The sequence below is a fragment of the Hakea prostrata genome, chromosome 2 (assembly GCF_041222555.1).
Source record: "Hakea prostrata isolate BN-2017 chromosome 2, UWA_Hpros_2, whole genome shotgun sequence".
NCBI classification, from domain to species: domain Eukaryota; kingdom Viridiplantae; phylum Streptophyta; class Magnoliopsida; order Proteales; family Proteaceae; genus Hakea; species Hakea prostrata.
In genome coordinates this window covers 60,540,725-60,561,972 of record NC_142601.1, presented here as the reverse complement: position 1 = coordinate 60,561,972, position 21,248 = coordinate 60,540,725, and the positions used below count along the sequence as shown (strand labels likewise).

General features: G+C 40.5%; 1 protein-coding gene across 2 annotated transcripts in view; it reads left to right on the top strand.

Annotated features, from left to right (window-relative positions):
- Positions 1 to 269: 269 nt before the first annotated feature.
- The window catches only part of CPL4 (C-terminal domain phosphatase-like 4), a 28,575-nt gene continuing 7,596 nt past the window's right edge, over positions 270 to 21,248 (top strand). The window contains exons 1-7 of one of the 2 annotated variants that reach the window (XM_089145631.1): positions 270 to 388; positions 512 to 571; positions 698 to 848; positions 10,712 to 10,797; positions 19,031 to 19,155; positions 19,236 to 19,416; positions 20,283 to 20,485. In XM_089145631.1, coding sequence (XP_089001757.1) covers positions 700 to 848; positions 10,712 to 10,797; positions 19,031 to 19,155; positions 19,236 to 19,416; positions 20,283 to 20,485 — 744 coding nt within the window. In that variant the 5' untranslated portion in view covers positions 270 to 388; positions 512 to 571; positions 698 to 699. Of the gene's footprint in view, positions 389 to 511; positions 572 to 697; positions 849 to 10,711; positions 10,798 to 19,030; positions 19,156 to 19,235; positions 19,417 to 20,195; positions 20,486 to 21,248 lie in introns of both variants that reach the window. The other variant, XM_089145630.1, reaches the window with a different exon arrangement.

Below are 21,248 nucleotides of genomic sequence, written 5' to 3'. Positions count from 1 at the left end.
TTCAAGGGAAGGAATTCAAGGAAGTTACTTCGAGAGATGAATTCATCCAAATGGTCCACGCCATCGTACATAACAAGGCATCCCATACCTCCATGAAGCTTGGATTGGCATGTGCGGTTCCACGCTATCTGTTGGATGTTCTAATGAGTTTTGGCTCCAGGGAGATTTCGTACAAGTGAACTTACATTTTTGGCCTCCTTAAGATATCGACCATACTTAATTTTGTTGGGGTAAGATTGTCTTTGGGATAAAAATCCGAATTTCCCATTTTCCCCTCTTGAAAGAGGAAATCCTTCTTAACGACACTCGGTTATGCGGAGGTCAGTTTCTCAGGAAGCGAGGTAGAGAAGAATCAAAAGAAGCATAGTCGAGTGGATGGCGACGGAAGGTATACATTCTGCATTAATCGATCATGAAAACTAGAAATCTTCCAACTAATCCCTAGTGATTTCACAACGATAACGCATTTGTTCTTCTTTGACCTTGCTGAATACCGCATCCTTGTGTTCAGCTTTTTAGGAATCTGATTTTCGGCATCGTTAGCTTCTTCAACACACACCAACTGGTACAGGTAGGGTTTCTTTTCGTTTTGAACAGTTACAGGTAGGGTTCTGAGTGAGACGCTTCTCGTTTGATTTATTTCGTAACTTAAGTTAGTTCTCTTGACAAGTTTTATTTTTACTCTTCGTTGCCTCAGTGATGAGCTTAACGGCTGATTCCCCCGTGAACTCTTCGAGTAGCGATGATTTTGCAGCACTTCTTGATGCAGAACTGGAAGCTACTTCTTCAAATAATGATGAGCGTGATCCTGATGACGATGACAACGAAAATAATTTTGAAACACAGAGGTAGCTATCATATCCTTCCTTCCTGGGGCTTCTATTTATTGTCTATGGACCTTTTGGTTTATTAGAATCTTTCAGAAGACTCTAATAAGAATGCCATTCAGTAATCGTAATGTTACTATCCCAATCAGTTGAATGGGAGGTTATCCCCTTTCGTAAAGGATTTAGTTAGGTTGATAAGGCCTTAGGTAAGTTTCTGGGGTTCGTATTGAACTCCTCAATAGTTCTTATGGAGAAATCATTAGTCCCTTCCGAATCATTTTCAAGTAATTATTGAATGCCGATTTACCTGGCTAGGCTACTGTTTACTAGCTTATAATGTCTAGATTCATGGTGGCCTTTTGGATTCTGTTGCTGGCTGCCTTTGATGATAGACCTTGTCATGCATATTGAAGCCTCCAGTAGTTTCATGATGTGAAACTAGATAGGCATGGAGGATTTCTATCACTCGTGAATTGGTTAGGGTTTAAGAATCAAGTCTAAGGTACTTAGAAAGGAGCAATGAGAGATCTGCTTGAAAACTTCTCAATATATGGTCTCCTTGCTTCTAAGTTCTAACATATATGTAAATACTGGTGTGATTGTTGAGGGAATCAGATGGTTTTTCATGATAAATCAGGTACAGGATAAGAGCTGCTTTTGATATTACTTCTTGGAGGATGAGATTCCTTTTGTCTTGAACAAGGGAATAAATCCAAATGTCTGCAACCTTATGCCGTTTTTTCTCCCCTTTCTCCGAATATTTGATCATCCTCTTAACTCTTGGTTCCCTCCACTCCTCTGTCTTGTAATGTCTGCAAAATTCTTATAAGCTATGGGATTTTGGGGAGTCAATGATGGAACCTCATCTTCCATCAACATGTTGATAATGTTGTGTTACTGACTAGTCTGTTGCTATCTAATTAGAAGTATCAGTTTCTAGCTGACCTGGTGGTGTGCTCTAGCTGAGTTTTCTCTCTGTGTTTTTTGGGTCTTTTGACGTCATTATTGTACCAAAAAAAGAAAAAAGAAGTATTAGTTTCCAGTCTTGTTTCGCGTATTGTGTTCTGTGGTGGATAGTCCAAATGGAGCTGCTAGCCAAAGGAGTTTAGGTAGCAGAAGAGTTATTGCACTAGTTAGCTTTATTGGTTCACTGCTGCTGTAGTTGGTATATAAACAACAGGCAGCATGCGGGGTTGAGTATAATCTATTAATGAAGAAGAGATTGTGAGATTGTCACTGGATCTTGCAGATGAGTGGAGTTAGATTTTCTGTTCTTGGGGTTGATAAATTATAATTACAAAATTCAATGACAAAACTTGATGTAGCCTCAATTGAATGAGGTCCAGTGCCAAGATCTTAGCTCAAAACCAGCTCAAATAGGATGGAAGAGATTAGGTTTAAGATCAATTCAGTAGGGTGTATGGGATCCCTATGGTGTCCTTTGGGTTTAGACTGAATTAAAAGGCATGTGATTGCATGATTTGGAAATATACAATTCAGCCTAATGGGTTGATATGGTTTGGGAATCAGACCAAGACTTCGGGAGAAAAGGTGTATGGGGTGGTTTCTTAGGATTGGGTGATATAGGTAACTCGTTGAGACATGAAATTAAGGTTTTTAGACATGGGATTGGGCTTAACTTGGATTAGGTCTAGGGCTGTAGGCATAGGTAATGTCTTCTAAATTAGGTTAGGATTGAATGAGTAGATGAAGTGATATGAGCTTTCTTGGAATAAGGGCTTGAAGAATTTGAAAATTCAAGAAATGGCTGGTTTCTAGGCTTTTAGTGGTTTGATCGGATGGGGCTTAGGGGTTGGTGTGCAGGCTTGGGGAGAGTTTGATGAAATTTAGTAAACTCTGGTGGGTAGTTGTGAAATTCTGAAGGTTTGTTTGTTTGAGAGAAACTAGGAATGGCAGGTCATTGGGGTTTCAATGGGAGTTGGGGGCTGGATTTTGGGTCCAGGGGTAGAAGTTAAGATACTGAAGGATTTCTTCATAACACAGCAAATCCTAATGTTGGCTGGGGAGGTGGACAGTTTTGGGGTTAGGATTCTTTGGATGGTGCATTGGAACTTCAAACACATAAAAGTTAGGAGGGGGGGGGGGGAAGGGAAAGGTTTGATCTCCTGCCTGTGTTATTGGCTTCCCAAGTCGGCATTTGCATGACTTATCAGTTTGGGAGAACTGTCCAACAGTCAATCAAGGAGCTAAGGTTCCAAACCTCTACCCCAACAATGGAGCCAGAGGACCAGCATTTGTTCTCATGAAAAGAGGAATAGGTAAAGTTTCTCAAGCTCACAGTAGCAATTAATTTCATAAGTTTTTCAATTTTTTTTTTGGGCAGGGGGGGGGGGGAAAATAGAGGCATAGGCCTTTCCAATTGCAGTTATAACTTGAAAATCTGATAAAGATAGGATTCCCATGTGGATTAGGACTTGGGCACCTAAGACTTAAACACAAAACATAACCTCTAAATCGTGAAGTCTTGAAAGAGCTAAAACTGATTAAAAAATTGCTGAAGACTCCCCAATCCTTATTGCTTTCTTTTCTATAGGCAAATTGTTGTGCATGGAGCTTCCCTCTCCCTTTTCTTTATTTTAAAGTTATACCTTGGATGGGAGTTTATTAGACTAGAGAAACTTTTATTTTATAGAGTTCTTTTTATGAACTGTATAGTTTATATTTTAGGATTCTTTATTTATTATTATTAATATATATATATATATATATATATTTATTTATTATAAATAGCAATTTTATATACATTGGGGGTGGGGACTATTACATACACCACCAAGGAGAGTCGAACCCTAACCTCTTCACTAAGAAGTCTTGGTCATTGCCAATTGAGCAACTCTTTGATGGTGATTCTTTAGTTTTTTTTGGATGAATAAATAATTAGATTAAACATGGAACCAAAGAGAATACAAAGAGAAACAAAGGGAGAGAGAGAGAAGGGGGGGGCAGCAGCCAAGTGAAGAGGGAGATTGGAAAGAGGATGCAAGACTCCAGGAACTGACAATCAACCTATTCCTCGGAGAGTCAATGACTGGGGGATGGGGGAAAGAGGGAAACATCAAAATAGATGGCATTCCAAATCATATCTCGAGATTGGGATTTGGAAGTCCATCTCCTCATGTTATGCTCCCACCATAAATGGTGGATGGTGGCAGCAAAGACAAACTTACCAACTTGGTTGCAAATCGTGGTACCAGGAAAGTTTCTCAGGATCCAATTCCAATCTCGGGAAAAACCAAAGGAGCATCTCAATCTAGGCCAAATAAAAGCAAGGGCTAAGGTCCAAATGGAGCGGGAGAAGGGATAGGAGAAAAAAAGGTGATCAAGGTTGAGAGTTCTCCAAAGGGTGAGGGAATGGCGGGTGATTTGACATTTAAACCAAACAAGAGGGGCCTAAGGGATAGGGGGAGATGGGGACCTGAGAAGGTTCCAGGTAGAGGCGGTTGTGAAGGTTTTGGTATGGGAGGGGGTCCAAATGGTGAGGTTGGAAGCAGAGGGCGAGAGGGGGGGAAGGGAGTTTCAGACTTGTGTGAGACTAGGATGGGGAAGAGGGTGGCCAAGAGCCATTAGAGACAAAGGAAGAGAGGGGGATAGCTTTTGGGATGCGGGAATCATAGATAGCCTAGGGGCCAAGAAGAGTGAACAATATACCCATCAGATGCCAGGGATTAAGCCAAAAAGAAGTGGAGGACCCGAAGGAGATTTGAACAAAGATTGCAAAAAGGGCGTGGGGTCGAAGGATTAGAGCTTCCTCCAAATCCAGGAAGAGGTGGAGTGAATCGGGACAATCCATATATAATCTGATTTGAGAAGATATGAGAAAACCATAAAACCAAGATGGAATCATGCTTAGAGGCGATTTCCAGATGAGTTTGAGGAGGTAGGCCAAATTAACATCATGAATGCGGCGGATTCCAAGACCTCCTTCAGATTTAGGGCGGTCGGTAGCAGTTCAACTGATAGGATGGAGGAAACGAAAGGATTTATGGCCTTTCCAGAGGAAAGCACATAAGAGGGATTCCATAGCATGGATGGTAGATTTGGGGAGGGAGAAGATGCCACACCAATAAAGATATGAAGATTGAAGGACATAATAAATAAGCACCACTCTACCAGCAAAGGAGAGAAGTTTTCCTTTCTAGAGTTGGAGCTTTTTCCGAATGTGATCAAGCATTAGGAAGCAATGCTGGCGAGTGAGTCTACTAGGGATGAGGGGGAGGCTCAGGAAAGTCACATGGAAGGAACCTAGCTTGAACCCGAAGAGTTGCAAGAGGGAGGAGGGAACTAAGTCAAAGATACCCGGGAGGAAGATGGTAGATTTCTCTAGGTTTACTTTGAGGTTAGACATGGATTCAAAGGAGGAGAGAGTGGAGAGAATAGAGGAGATAGAGGTGTGGCCACCCTTGGAGAAAATCATGTGATAATCTGTAAAAGCAAAGTGGGTAAGCTTGAGAGATTTACACTTAGGAATAGGGGAAATGAGAAGTTGATCGATTTTGGATTGGAGGAGATGAGAAAGGACTTCCAAATCCAGAGAGAAGAGATAAGGGGAGAGCGGGCAACCTTGACAGATATCTACCTGAGAAGGAAAGAAGCCAGCAGGGGATCCATTGGTGATAATGGAGAAAATAAGGGGAAGAGATACAAATTTCAATCCAATGGACAAAGAAGGTCGGGAAACCCATATCGGAGAGAATCTCACTAATAAAATCCCAACGGATGAAGTCAAAAGCTTTATGGAGGTCAACCTTTAGAAGGGCGGCCGAGGAGTGCGAGGATCTATCAAAACCTCTAACAATTTCCGCACAGAGAAGAATGTTGTCAAAGATATTGCATCTAGAAATAAAGGCTGACTAGTTAGGACTCACAAGCGAGGGCAATGCCAACTTGATTTGGTTGGTAAGGATTTCAGAGATAAATTTGTAGAGGAGATTACAAAGAGAGATGGGGCAAAAATTAGAAAGAGAGGAGGCACCAGTTTTTTGGGAATAAGGCCAGAGGAAAGTTTGGTTAATGGAGACGAGCTGGGAAGGGTTAAGGAAGAAACTACGGATAGCATGAACAAGGTCCTTCTTAATGAAATCCCAAGCAACAACCAACTAAAACCATCAGGGCCAGGGACCCGATTAGCTTTGTGAGAGCAGATGGCAGAGAGTATTTCCTTTGAGGAGGGAATGGAGCGAAGAGAGGCCAAATAGGAGGGGTCAACAAACTTATTAAGGGTGGAAGATGGAAGAGAGGGAAGAGAGGGCCGAGAGGGAAGAGAAGTAGGAGAGAGGAGCCTGGAGAAAAAGGAGATTACTTCAATCGTAATACTAAGGGGGTTGTAGATCCAGGAGCCACTACTAGTAAGAAGACAAGGAAAAGAGTTGAAGTTGAGGCGAGCTTTAAGGGATCGATGGAAATAGGTAGTATTTGCATCCCCAAACTCAAGCCTCTTGATTCGCGATTTCTGGAAGAGGAAGCTTTCCTCTTGGAAGGCAAGGGTAAAGAGGTTCTAGGAGAGACTTTTCTTCCTCAAAAAGGATCGGGTTGAGAGAGTCACTTTGGAGGAGGGTTTGGACCCAAGAGAGATCCAAGCGGCAAGAGGAGACACGAGAGGAGATATTGCCAAAGGTGGAGGAATTCTAAGAATGAAGGGCAATCTTGGTATTTTTGAGCTTATGGGTGAAAGCAACAAGAGGGAGGGAGTGGCGGTGGACCTGCTAGAGTCCAGGCAGCCTGGACAGTGGGGATGAAAAAGGTGTTGGAGGTCCACATATCAAAGAATTTCAATGACTTGGGACCAAAGGAAGGGAGATCTAGAATATGGAGGCGGCTGGGGGAGTGGTCAGAGAAAGGGGGGGGGGAGAAGTGGTCAGAGAGAAAGGGGGGGGGGGGGAGAAGTGGGCATGGGAAGTAGGGAAGTGAGAGATCCAGGTGTCATTAGCTAAAAAGCGGTCAAGCTTGGTAGCAATGTGGGCAGCTCCACTTCTGCAGCTTTGCCAAGTGAGACGGTGGACAAACCAAGGAATATCAAAGAGACCCGCATTCTCTATCCAAGAGTTGAAGGCTTTAACTACCACAAGGTTCAATAGGCAACCCCCAACTTGTTTGTGCGAATATCAGACAATGTTAAAATCACCTCCAATACCCCAGGGTTGCCTTGCATAGAGGGGGAGAGAGTGGAGGTCAGCCCAAAGTGGGGTGCGGTCCGAGGATCGTTTAAACCCATAAACGATGGTGAGGAAGGAGGAGGGGACCGAGGGAGTAGATAAGTGGAAGTGCATGAGTTGGGGGGAGGAGAAAAGGTGAGAAGGTTGGAATTTAGACGGATCCCAAAGAATCCAAATGCGATCATTGAGGGAGAACGGAATTACAGAGAAAATACCAAGAAGGGGCTATGGAGAGGGCAGTTCAACGGGCATTGTCACTATGAACGTGGGTTTCAAGGAGAGCACAAAAAAATGCTTTCGACTCTCAAAGAATGTGCTTGACTTCTGCTTGTTTAGCAAGGGAATTGAGGCCCCTTACATTCCAAATGAGGATGTTAGACATCTAATTTGTTGTTGGGGAGGGCATCAAGGGAGCTACTGGGGGGGCATCAAAGGAGCTGTTGGGAGGTGTCAAAATGCAAGTTGAGGTTAGACAAATGGTCTTCAAATAAAAGGGGGGGGGGGAGAGTCTCACACAAAGCGGAACTCAAAGGGGAGGGGGACTCAACAATGTTAGGGTCAATAGTGAACCCAATACAAGGGGAGGAGGGTTCATAAAGGATGTTAGGTTCAAGGTGACGGGTATCGGGAATGGGTTCAAGGGCTTCAGAGTTTGGAGGGTTAAGGGAGTTCAAGGGTGTTAGGGGGGTTGGGAGGGGTGAGAGCAGGAGTGGATAGGAGAGATGGGCCGTGAAATGGCTGGTTCAAGTGTCTATGGACTAAGACAAAATGATGGTCTAAGTGGGTTGGGCGAAGGGCCATGTGTTCGGTGGTTATATGGGAAGAAGGACTAGTGGGATTGTGTGGGTTAAAGTGAATTAGATTTAAATGGGTTGGGCTTTGGGCCAGAATTTTGGTAGTTAAATGGGTAGAAGGGCTAGCGGGGATGTGTGGGTTAAAGTGATTAATATTTGGATGGTTCGGGGGGCATGGGCCAGCAAAGGTATAGTGGTTAATATGGGTTGGGCCTAAGGGCTGAGGCCCAAGGGGAGCAAGAGGATTTGACGTGGGCTTAGGGTCAGAGGCAGGAGGATCCGCTGGAGGTATAAGGGGGTAGCGGGAGATGAAGTCGCTGGTTGAGGGATTGAGGCAGGGGAAAAGGGTAGGTTAGAAGGGGAAGTTTGCAGAGGGCCAATGATTGAGAGTTCCATTTTGCTTACAAGAGAAGGAAACAGTACTTGTTCAGAGCTCTAATCATCCAAGATTCAAAGCAACCAAGAGGCATCAAGCTGATGGTTTTTGGTGGCAGGGGAAGAAGCATCAATATCAAGAGAGGCAGCATCATCGGTAGATGGCAGGGAGGTAAGCACAAGAGGTGCATGAGGCGTGACAAAGGTCTTCAGCGTTAGACAGACTGCAGTTACAGAGGTACGACCTCCTTTCTTTTTTCGTTTTCTCCAGTAGGTTTTTGCAGCGGGAAGACCTGCCGGAGAAGAAGCAGCAATAGTGGTGACTTTGGTGATGAGATCTAGTCTGTGGATCAGAGAACAAGGAACTGATGAGCTTTCCAATTGCATACACAATTCAGGTAGTGGAGAAGAAATATTTGTTTTTGGATCACCCAGTGGAGCCACCAAATGATCGTCAGAGTAGGAGGGTGCAGGCATAGGCACCATCAAGAGTACACCAGCAGCAGTATAGGGTTGTTCAGCACCATGGAACAAGCACGAGTCTCATGACCGAAAGACAAGCACTTAGAACATCTGGAAGGGATCCAATCATAAATTATCGTTTGGCTATAGTGCAAACTGAGATCATCTTCAGTAGAGATGCAGGGGAGAAGGGGTTTGGAAGCCGGCACTTTGATACAGATTCAGGCCTAAGACAATCGCTTTTGCTTACAAGTCTTCAAGTCAGATCGAAGGGGGTGACCAACGGCAGAACCAATACGACTCAAGCATTCTTGATTCCAAAATTCCAGGGGAAGGCCAGGGAGGTTGATCCACAGGGGAAGGGAACTGAAGTTTACCCTGCGGAGAGGCATAGAAGGCTCCCAGGATTTGATGAAGATAGGAGACTTCTCGAAAACCAAGGAGAGCCTTCGATAGCTCTATTCTTGCAGTCAACAGAGTAGAAAGACAAGAAGATACCAGAATCGATCACGAAGGTTTCCATGGAACCAAGGGAGCTCCATTGTTTGAAGAGAGAGAGGCTTTGACAATACTGAGGGGAGGACAAGGGCCAAGGAATTGACCAAAGACAACCAATTTTCAACAAAGGATTCCAGATTTGGTAGCAGAGGAAGGGCACGGACCAGGGGAATAGGGTCATTGGAGGAGGGAGAAATGTAAGAAAGGTTGCAATCGTTTGGGGAGGGGCTGGGGGTGGAGGAGAAGAGGGAATTCTAGGCTACAGGGGTGGGGGTGGGGGGTGGAGGAGGGAGGGGTAGAGGCTGCAGAGGTCATCAGACAAAAATGTGATTCTTTAGTTGTTAGTTAATTAGATTGTAAAATAGGATCTTATTTATTTCTACAAGTCTTTGGTTGTAATCGGTTACTATTTAAAAAAAAAAAAAAAAGACTTGTTAAGCCAAGTTGGGTTAGAGAAAAGCATGAGCTTTTTTAAAGCCATTAATTTCTGTGAAATACTAGTGTGGTGAGAGGCTGTGGGTAACAGGCCTGGAAGAAAGTGGGATAGTTGATCCATTCCTATCCTTCTTCTTTGTTTCTATTTCAACCGATTACATTGCATGATCTGTTACAGTTAATAATTGTTGCCTAGTTTTTGAAGACCAAACCAACATTAAACTTTGATCAAGAAGATCATGCCTAGGGCTAAGGCCTTTCATGAACCAACCTTACTGATGCAGTTGCCTCAGCCTGTTTGAACCAACATGACCCACTTTGAAGGTCTAAACAAAGAACTGTTCCTAAACCAGTTTTCTGTTCTTGCAACTGCTGGTAGTACTCAGGTTGTGAACTTTTTGTTTTGTTGTGTTTTGTTTTGTTTTGTTTTGAACACATAGATTACATAGGGATTTCTTGGGTGCCCACCCCCTCCTCCCTTAGATATGGCTTATTTTGGTAGTTTCCCTTTTGAATAGATTCTATTTTTATAAAAGTGCATTTTCCTTTAAATATGTGTACCACAGTTGAAGAGTTCAGATTTTGAAGATTTGAAGAATATATAGAGTTTGAGTCATGGCCATTGGTTTTGTACAACTCTTTCCCCCATTTACTATATTATTGTACTTCTACTTGGGTCCAGTACCTGCGGGCTTTCATATGTCCTGCATCCTTGTATAGGCTAAAGAAAATTGTGGTAGAGAATAAATAAATCACTTCAGAATTTTAGTTTGTGCACTCTTGAAGCTCCTTTCTTGATGTTTTCACTGTTTCAAGCTAAATATATTAATTAATGACTACAGAAATCTAGATACGTGGACACTTTGTAGAGGTCCTTGGATTCTCCAAAGTAGGAATTCATTGCTGTAGGATCAGAACTTTATTTTTATAGCTGTTTTTTTGTTTAAAAGAGGTTGATTTATTTTCATGTCTGCTCAATATAACCATAGGCAGACATCTATGAAGTGACGCATTCATCTATGTTGTTTGATACATGGTTGAAATCATATCCTTCAACCATGGGTTTAGACATCATTATTCAGTTAACAGTTTCACAATTAATTTATCTGTTGAATGTTCTTAACCTTCTATATGATTGAACTTGCAGGATAAAAAAGCAAAAGGTGGGTGACTTTGAAATTTTAGAGAAGTCTCAAGAGACAACTTCACATGGAAACAGAGAACAAGGACTAGGTGCTTTTTCCTGATGATTTAGATGAGATTTCTTTTCTGTCTTAATCCCCCCCCCCCCTCTGTTTAATCGGTGAAAAGCATTTGTTTAAGGTGTGACATACAACAATCCCATGACGAATAGTATATTTTTTGGGGCTGATTATACCAAATATTTGGTTTGTTTTAGAAAATTGTTTCATATAAAATACTAGATAGTTCTTCCCAGGGTTCTAAACTTCCAAGGATTCATCCCTCATCAAATTTGAAATGTCATCTCCAAATGCTTGAAATCCGACTGAAATTTGGGTGATGCCTTGACAACTATGGTAGCAACTATTCGGGTTTAGTAGTTACCCTAGAAACCCAAAGTTCTAAATTCCCAGGGGTTCATCCCCCAGTTGGAATGTCTCTGCCAAATGCTTGAAAATCCAACCAAAATTTGGGTGATGCCTTGACAACTATGATAGTAACTACTCAGATTTAGTGTTTACCTTAGAAACCAGCTTCAAAAATAAATAAATAATTAAAAAGCAGAAGCTGATTGAAAATAGGAAGTAAGTCAGTGTTGGACAGAATTAGGAAGTGATAAAAGTAGTATCCAGTAGTACAGATGATGTTACCCTATATTGAAAGGGATTAACTAGGGGCCAAACACACAGGATATTTGACGTAGTCTTGGCTTGGTAGAGCCAATCAAAGCCAATGCTGCAGGATCTTATTAAAACGAGAACCAAATAAAGGAAATTTTGGTTGATATTGAGGGGGCCTGTGTAGGGTTCTGATACTCAGATAGGGATGGGGGGGCTTTAGGGTAATGGTGTGCCTTCCTATTGGAAGGACTGAATCAACTGATGTGAGGTTAGCCAATTCTAATGGCTGAATTCAGTTTTCCTAAATTCTGATAATTTAAACGCTCAGAATAATCACCTGAAAGGGTGGTTAAACGGGAGGTTTAAAGGGCTGGAAGGCTAGGGGACTCAATTGAAGTTAAGGCTGTGAATATGGAAAGTTATCCACAAGATCTTAGCTCCTTTTAGTGCCAAATTTGGTGTTTTATTGGATAGCACTTTAGGGAAGGTGACTTGCAGGTTCAGTGGAGGTTTCTGCCTAAACTGAAATCAAAATAAAGAAGAGGAGGTAGGTGAAAGGTCTCAGACGTTGGGAGGGGTGGGAATTTCCTGTCTAGGTCCCAGCCCTGCTTGGTGGACCAAGGAACACTGCCCAACAGCTATTGGGGCAAGTTGTTGGCTCACAGACCTGCTTGTAGTTGATGGTGACTGGTAAGTCTGACCAGCAGCTTTAAAGAGGAAGAAGATGTTTTGGACCTGTTATTCTCCAACTTAAAGTTACAATTTAACCCATAATCTCAGCCTGCTTTACTTATCCAAATTAGGGAATTGAATGGAGGCCAGGGTTAATTTGGTTACAAAGAGGACTAAGAAATTCTAAACCAAGGAGGAAACTAACAGCTGCTAATTGTGGAGGTCTCTTCTAACAAATTAACAATCTTAAAACTGAATCTAAACCGAAGCACAGCTCTTCCTCGCATGGAGAGCGTGCAAGGCCTAATTACAAACTAATAAAGTAAAGGACTTTAAGTAACCCCAACTTTAAATGCTTAATGACATGGTCCCCAGAACTTGACTAAAAAACAAACTAATTGTTTAGTGATTTTTTGTACTAAAGCTAAATACTCCCATTATAGGCCGATCCATTTTAAAGCTAAAGATTCAAGGGCATATGACCTAGGTTACCTAACCCTAGGCTTACTTTGACAAAATTAAGCCCAAGTAGGAACTGGACCTGCATCAATCTTGGTTGAAACAGCCAAGTTCGAGAGCTCACAATAGGGTGTGGGGATCCTTTTGAGAGTTAGGGTTAGGTCAAACTTAGGGTTTAATGATATGGTTAGAGCAGCATCTAATTGGAAGTCTAGTGGGTTTCACATAATTGGCTTGAATGCCTTGTTGTCAAGGCATTGCCTAGGTGTCTTGGCCCTTTCTTTGGTTAAGGCGACTTGGTGTCGCCTTGGTCTTTGATGCAGCAAAACCAGAAGTTACCGTTCACGCTACTGTAGCATGAACAGTAACTTAGATGATAATTTCATATTTGGTGGGCCCCAAGTCCAGCTTGCATGGAAATAGATTCAAATTTGGTGGGCCCAAACTCCAGCTTGCAAGGAGATAAAATAGGAACTGTTTTTTGTGGGAGTTCTAGAGATAATTTAGAATTTAGTTATTCATTATTGGGATAATCATGTAATCAAAGTTTTTATTTGGGTAGGATATCTAGGATAAGCTTTAGTTAGTTTTAAATTCTTAAGAGTCCTTGTAGGATCAGTCTTTTGTTAGTTTTAAATTACCAAGAGTCCTATTATAGTTGTTTTCGTATCAAGTATGTTTGTTTTGTTATTTAAACACTTGTAATCAGCTTATTGAGAATGGAATAGAAAAGATGAATTGAAGCTTGAGCTTTGTGCATTTGCAGCCCCCCCCCCCCCTCTTCTCCTCTTCTCTTCTTCTTCTTATGAGTTTTCTTCTCCCTCTTCCCCTTCTTCAAGACTAATTCTTCTAAGATTTCCCTTCTTCCCCAATCTTCTTTATCCTTCTTTCTTCTCTATTCTGTCCCCCATTAGTCTTTGTTGTCCTCCATCGCCTCGCCTCACTGTGTCACTTTTGACAACCACGCTTGAATGCTCAATCTGAAATTTCGACAAATTAGGGTTTTGTTCCTGTTTTGGGAAAGGAATTTTTGGTGAAATTAGGGCTGCAATTGGGATCTAGTTCTAGTACTGCCTCTTATTTTTTTCTTTCGGGTGTGGGGGGGGGGGGGGGGGGGTTTGTGGCATTGAGGTTAAAACTTTGGGTGGGGAGGCTAAGATTGAGGGCTCTCCTTAGGGTGAGGGAATGACGGGGTAAGGAATTGAGGTTATTACACCCAAATATGAGACAAATATTGATGGTTGTCTTGTGAGATGTGGAAATTAGGTCTTCTGGTGAATGACTGGTGAGGTGGAGTTCTAGGGTCTTGATGGATGGATGGGACTGCAAGGGTTGAGAGTTTTTTTTTTGGTGGGAGGGGGGGTTCGTGAGGAGATTCTGTTGTCTGATATTAAACAGTTCTAATGGGCAAATGCAGACTAATTGCAAAATAATGAAAATCGAAGATTACGGATTAAAAAGGGATCTTAAGCTGTATGGATGATTAGAAGAAGAATTGGGGTTTAGGGAATGTCAGCAACTCACTGGAATTGTGGTGAAATCCTTGGCAGCAGCTTGTTACTTGACCAATGTGTTCAAAAACTGAAGGAAACTCAAGTAGTTGAAGGGAATTTTCAATCAATTTGGAAGGCAGGTTGATTTAGAACCTCTGAGGCACTTTACCACTGTAAGAAGTTGATTGGTTCCACACTGACTAACTGGAGTTTAGATCAAACACCAAACTGACCTCTCCAAGGAGCAGGAAGGCAGTAAGAACCTACTAAGCAATTTCATTAATCAAAAGTTTTGAAATTTTGAAATTTTTGAAAATTTCAAGGGGTTGTAGTTGTAATTTGTAATTTGTAATTGAGATATGACTACTTCTTAATATTTGTTCTTGCATTTTAGTTGAAGTTTCAATGTTCTCTTGTATATCCATGTTTAAATTTGTGAAAATACATGATCCACTTTCTTCCGCATATAGTCGGGCATGTGTGAATCATGAACACTACGTTGTGTTAGGTTTAGTAAAAAAGTAATAGTGCTAGTGTGTTATTAGGCTGTACACAAAAAATTAGACCGAAAAACCACTGAAAACCCACCAAAACAGTCAACCAAAACATCGTACACCATTCTACCATGTTTTGTCAAAGTCTCGATATCTTGGCTGTCTCAACCCTATTGAGACACCACGTTGAGACGAAATTTCAAACGTTGGTTTCATGTACATGCCAGGTAGGAGGATGATAACATTTATTACCTTTCTTAGTGGCTAAGTATCTAACAAAGTTGCAATTAAGTCGCCACGGATCCTTCTTACCAGGAAAATGATGAGTACGAATGAAATAGGCACAGCCTGAATACCATATACAACATCTGCATCAATCCAATATTGAGCATGGACATTCATGGCAAACATGAGAAAGCAAGCCGCCTCTATGCCATCCCACTATGCAAGAATATCAACAAGTAGTCTGGTATTAGTACCTTGATCTGCAAGATAAGCCCGAAAAGGTCCTTTCATGTATGCCTTATCATCGCGAAAATAACCGTAATTTGCATATATTTTAAAACAACTTAAAACAGTGTAACATCTCATTCATATGATGTAACAATAAACCCAGGTAATGCAAGGATGACAATCAGTAAAGGTCACGAGCCATCGGTATTTCGAACTGGAAACAACTCTAAAGAGTCTAAAACCTTAGAGTGAATCAAATGAACAGTGGTAGCAGTTCTATTACATAACCTTGGATAGCCTCACGAGTTCTCTTGTCAAAAGCATGAGCATCACAATGAAAATTGTTAGAAAACAAGCATTAAATAATCAAAACAGCAGCTGAACTTGAACAAAGAAAAGAGAGAAGAAGAAGAAGAGAAGAGAGATGAAGAACTAGTAGAAGAGGCTTGTGATTCTTGCTTAAGAGTCTAGAATCACAAAGCTCTTTTATTTATAGCTTCTAATAAATCTAATACAACTTGAGAGACAAGTAATTGTCCTCTAGAAAAATGAAACAAAAAATTACAACTGTAGTAACTTCCTAGCTCCTAAAATAGAAAATTCTGAAAATAGAAACTACTACCAAAATAGAAACTATGCTTTCTAAAATCTCAAAATTTATGTAGCAAGACTCCAACATTAGAAATAGAAAGTAGAGTAGCATCACTAGCATATATTGTTCACGTGAACAGTAACACAGATTTTACTGTTCATGTGAACAGTACCGTGAATAGTAAAAATAGATTTTTTTACTGCTCACGTGAATAGTGTCGTGAACAGTAAATAGCCCAAGTGTATATACTTTAACACTCCCCCTCAAGCTGGAGTGTACACAAAGAAAACTTCAGCTTGCACAATAAGAATAAACTTGAAAAGTAGCACCAATCTTGAATCGTGTAGCAATGGCAGATGTCTATAAACACTGAGAAAACTTCACCCAGGAGATAATCAACACCAACTTAAAAAAAAAAAACTTTAATTCTTCATGTCAATAGAACCATCTAATATTGAGAACAATCGACGATGTTGAAGACGAACAAAGTCCATAAGTATAGTAGGATCAAAGACACTATCCATATAATGCCGGTAGTAGGGAGAAATATCCACACTAGATCTTCAAAATTGTAACTCCAAAGTCCATATAAACGCTTCACAAGAAGCCAAGTAACAGGTAAAGTATGGGTAGGTATAAGGCAATATTAAATACTATGGACCAAGTAAGGAGGTAAAAAACAGTATAGGTTCTTGTGGACCTACCAAATAGGTAGGTAAAAGACAGTATAGGTTACTGTGGACCAAGTAGGTAGGTAAAAAACAATATGAGTTATTGTGAACCAAGTAGGTAAGGTAAAGGACAATATGGGTTACTGCAGACCAAGTAGGTAAGGTAAAAAACAGTATGGGTTACTGCAAACCAAGTAGGTAAGGTAAAAGACAGTATGGGTTACTGTGGACCAAGTAGGTAAGGTAGTATGGGTTATTACGGACCGAGTAGGTAAGGTAAAAGACAATATAGGTAAAGACATGTAATGATATCGTTGTAGAATGCCATAGGTTGAGGACAAAGATCTTCACAAATAATATCCATTAGCACATCTTGAGTAGATATAGAATAAGGTACCATTCTCCCCCTCACGTGTAGCATTACACGTGGACAATTAATGATGAGCAGTGTATTATTCACCAATAAAGTTGATCAAGCAGCAGAAAATCGTCTCACAGGACAAAGTCTTGTGCACCAAGGGGGGGAAAAAATTCTGGACCACCGCTAACCCTTAGGCAGGAGCAAATTAGATCAAGAAAAAAAATATATTGAACCAGCTTGGAATCTCAAAATTGCAGTAATCGTTTCAGCAATCCACTTGGAAGAAGTGCAATAACAGTTGCTGCAGTAGCAGATAATATCAGATCTCGGACCATAGCAGCAAACTTCTGCTAGATTTGAAACTCTAACAGATCTCGATATGAAGGAAAAATAGTCCTCTAGGTCTTTGTAGAAGTATTAGATAAAAAGAAGGCTAAACTTGATTCTGAAATAAACAACGGAAGAAGTAGTAAAACAAGAAGGTAGCAGCAGAATTTTTCAGAAGAGAGAAATTCAATGAAACAAGGGTACTAGTATACGATTTGCAACTAAACTTATAGCACAAACAATGGAAGACAATACTTAGGTCTTGCAATCCGAATTATGGGCATATCTTTGCAAGAATCAAGAGGAATCCCAAGACATCAGTATAGTGCAGATTGAACTTCAGATTTGCACACAAAAAAAGGGTAGTAGCAGCCTCAGTTGAATCAAATAGGTAGACATATCCCCATAAAGCTTAGGGCCTTTTTATAGTATTAATTCATAGATACTTGGTGCTTCAAAAGTTAAAGAAGAAGGACAGCCATGCACAATTACTGCAGCAAAGGTTGGGGCTACCCTAGATAAGAAAAAAGGAAAAAAAAAAAACTGGGCAGCCAAGAGAGAGAAAACAGTCCCTATGATTAAACTTGCTCTGATACCATGTTAGAAAACAAGCATTAAATAATCAAAACAGCAGCTGAACTTGAACAAAGAAAAGAGAGAAGAAGAAGAAGAGAAGAGAGATAAAGAACTAGTAGAAGAGGCTTGTGATTCTTGCTTAAGAGTCTAGAATCACAAAGCCCTTTTATTTATAGCTTCTAATGAATCTAATACAACTTGAGAGACAAGTAATTGTCCTCTAGAAAAAGGAAACAAAAAATTACAACTGTAGTAACTTCCTAGCTCCTAAAATAGAAAATTCTGAAAATAGAAACTACTACCAAAATAGAAACTATGCTTTCTAAAATCTCAAAACTTATGTAGCAAGATTCCAACATTAGAAATAGAAAGTAGAGTAGCATCACTAGCATATATTTTACTGTTCACGTGAACAGTACCGTGAATAGTAAAAACAGATTTTTTACTGTTCACGTGAATAGTGTCGTGAACAGTAAATAGCCCAAGTGTATATACTTCAACAAAAATCATGGAAGTTAACACTGTTTAACTAAACTAGAAAACGTTCTAGCTAGTGTGTTACTAGGTGAACCAATATTCTATGCTACATTATATAAACGGTCAAGGTTGCAGCAGAGGTAAACGCTTGGTGAGTCTGGCTGAGAATGGTGAAAACACAAGGAAGACCATTGTCAAGCATGTACGGATCACCCTGCACTCTACCACAGCTAATTTGTTCGCCCTGTTGGCAGGTCCTGGAAGACATAATGAGACAAGAAAAAGGTGACACTGGGATGTAATTCTTTAGTGGTACTACCAATAGAAAGAAGATGTGGTACAGTTTAAAAAAGAAAAAAGAAAAAAAATTGGAACATGTAAAGCAGATTGCGAGGATAGTGATGGGGACCAGCGAATAGAATCCTTTTGAATACAAAGAAGATGGAATCATCTGCTAATGACTTCATCTTTCCAGGAAGGAAGAGAATGTTGCAAAACTAAATAAATTTGGCGAGCCTACCCTGTGAATGGTTGCATCAGAATCAATACCGGGGTGGTCAGAATTAGAATGAGAACTAACAGGGGGTTTGATAACAATAGCACTCAACAGCCAAGAAAGTGCCGCTGTTGAAATCAGCAGTGGGTACCCTCTGCAGTTTTGGTTTTAGAGATGTATACCTGAACTGGGAGAATGTAAAAAAAAAGAAGTTGGTGAGAGAGGTGAGAAAATCGATATAGGAATGGACAATTCAATTTGGCTTCCATCTTTAAGCATCATTAATGAAAAGAGAAACAATTTTGAAAAAATGAGGCTGCATTTGAAACTTGACCAAAAAGGCATCTATTTTAGTAACAAAGAAATGAACAATGTGATTTGATTTCCATCTCAAGGATTGGAAATACCAGGTTTTTCCTATAGGGAGAGTATTGATCTTTTAGCACTGCATTTGAAAACTTAACCACTCAAATTATTGTGCTCATCCTTGAACCCAGGTTTCTGCAAGTTATAGCATGTTATTTTCCACACTTGGTTGGATTTTTTTTGGATGTTCATGGAATATATTGGTCCGGACTGGTTAATTTATGCAGATGCTCCTGTAAATGAGGACATATGTCCTCCACATCCTGGTGTTATACGAGGGATGTGCATAAGATGTGGGCAGCGGCAGCTACAGGAAGATGAATCTGCTGTTGCATTTGGCTATATACACAAGGTATTTATTGATTTCTTTGTTGTCTATTTTAGTTTAAGATGACTAGTTTAATTTCTCATTACACATCAATGTGCTTGCAGGATTTAAGGCTTGGCACAGAAGAGATTGCTCGACTACGTGGAGCGGACCTGAAGAAGTTATTACGTGATAAGAAACTTTACTTGGTTCTGGATTTGGACCACACGTTGCTTAATTCAACTCGACGTGTTGATCTAAGTCCAATAGAGGAGTACCTAAATGACCATATTGATTCCTTGCAAGGTAGGTCAGTTTTTTCCACTGTTGAGGCAGTGTATATAATATGCTGCTTGTTGTAACTAGCTTTTCCTGATAAGTGCTTCCTGTCACGTGTACACAATGTATTATTTTCCAATCCGAACATACTGTTTGTGTCAGCTAAGATGTATATGCATCTGTTTAGGGTGAACATATAAAGTATAGAAGTATTTAAAAATATTCCTGATAACTACTGGTTGACATTCTCCCAAATAGGTAAGATTGATCATTGATAGCTAATGGACAGCAGTTGACTATGGAAACATCTCCTTGAAACCAGCAAGTTGGATTCCATAAGATTTGAAAATCTTCTCTCTAAATAAAGCTGGTCAACCTGGAATCAGATCTCCATCAGATCAGCAAAGATCAATAGCTGTATTCTTCCCCCAATAGACTTGCCTGATAGGTCTCCTTGAGCATAATATAGGCTGGGAAATTGGGATTAAATAAGCCCATAATATGGGCCAGGTATTGACCTCATTTGAAACTCAATCATTATACTGATTCAGCATCACTAATGTACCACACATAAGACACGAATGAGTTCTATTAGAATTACACTCCTGCAATACAATCTGTTAATCGTCTTGATATTTTGTTTTCTTGCTGTTCAATCATCTTAGACATGGTTATTTTTAAAATTTTGAATATCCTTAATGCCTTGAGAACCTGTTTGCTTAAGCAGCATTAATGCACAGATCATTGAGTTTTCTTATCCATTATATGTTTGCTTTCTAAGGGATCTAAGATTCTTTGAATGCTAGATGTCTCAAATGGCAGCCTATTTAAATTGGACTCTATACACATGTTAACAAAGTTAAGGCCTTTTGTTCATACCTTCCTGAAAGAAGCGAGTAGCATGTTTGAGATGTACATATACACCATGGGAGAATCTTCATATGCATCGGAAATGGCAAAACTCCTTGACCCTGGGAGGATGTATTTTAGTTCCAGAGTAATCTCACAAGCTGATTGCACCCAAAGGCACCAAAAGGGCCTTGATGTGGTTCTGGGAGCTGAAAGTGCCGTTGTGATCCTGGATGATACAGAGCATGTAAGTACAGTTGCAACCTGCTAATATTTCTGCTTATGTAATGGTTTTCTTGCTATCTGTTTTTTTATCTTGAATTTGTCTTTGTTGGATGATGAATTTTATCTCCAATAGTAGTGTTGAATATAATACATACCCACCCTTTTATTGTTTTTTTACTATTTGCCCTGAAACTATTTTATCCCTAACTGTGCTAAACTACTTGGTGGCGTTCCTTGGTGCAGTTGTAAGGTTTTTCTATTGCAAACTGGTAGTCATAGGTTTGGACAAGGTATTAGCGTTTCACGAAAAGTGGGGTAAAGGCTGCGGAAATAAGTCTGTTACCTAGTGAGACCCTTGTGCTCAGGTTGGACTTATTTATTTTTGTTGAAGTGCTTACAAAGTGATAGTTGAACAGATAAGTTCTTTGGATGTATGTTTCTGAAGCCTTGTGAGAGGTTAACATCTCCATGGAGAAATTTTACCTTTTCTTAAAGAAAAAGGGTTCTGGTTTCAAAAATTTTGTTCAGTTTTGGGGAGAGTTACCTGATTAACCACTGTGGGTTTACCTTTACAAAACTACAAATTCACAATATCGACTTTAGAAAATTACCCATAAAAAACTTCAGGTTGACAAAATAGATCAAGTCAGTGATATTTTGGGGTGATCTTACCCTTTCACCTCGTCTACCCATCGTCGTCTTCCTCCAAACCTTTCTTCTTCTCTGTCCTATTCTTCCGTCTCCGCGGACAATTCCTACATCTATTCCTCCTCCTTCACACTCAA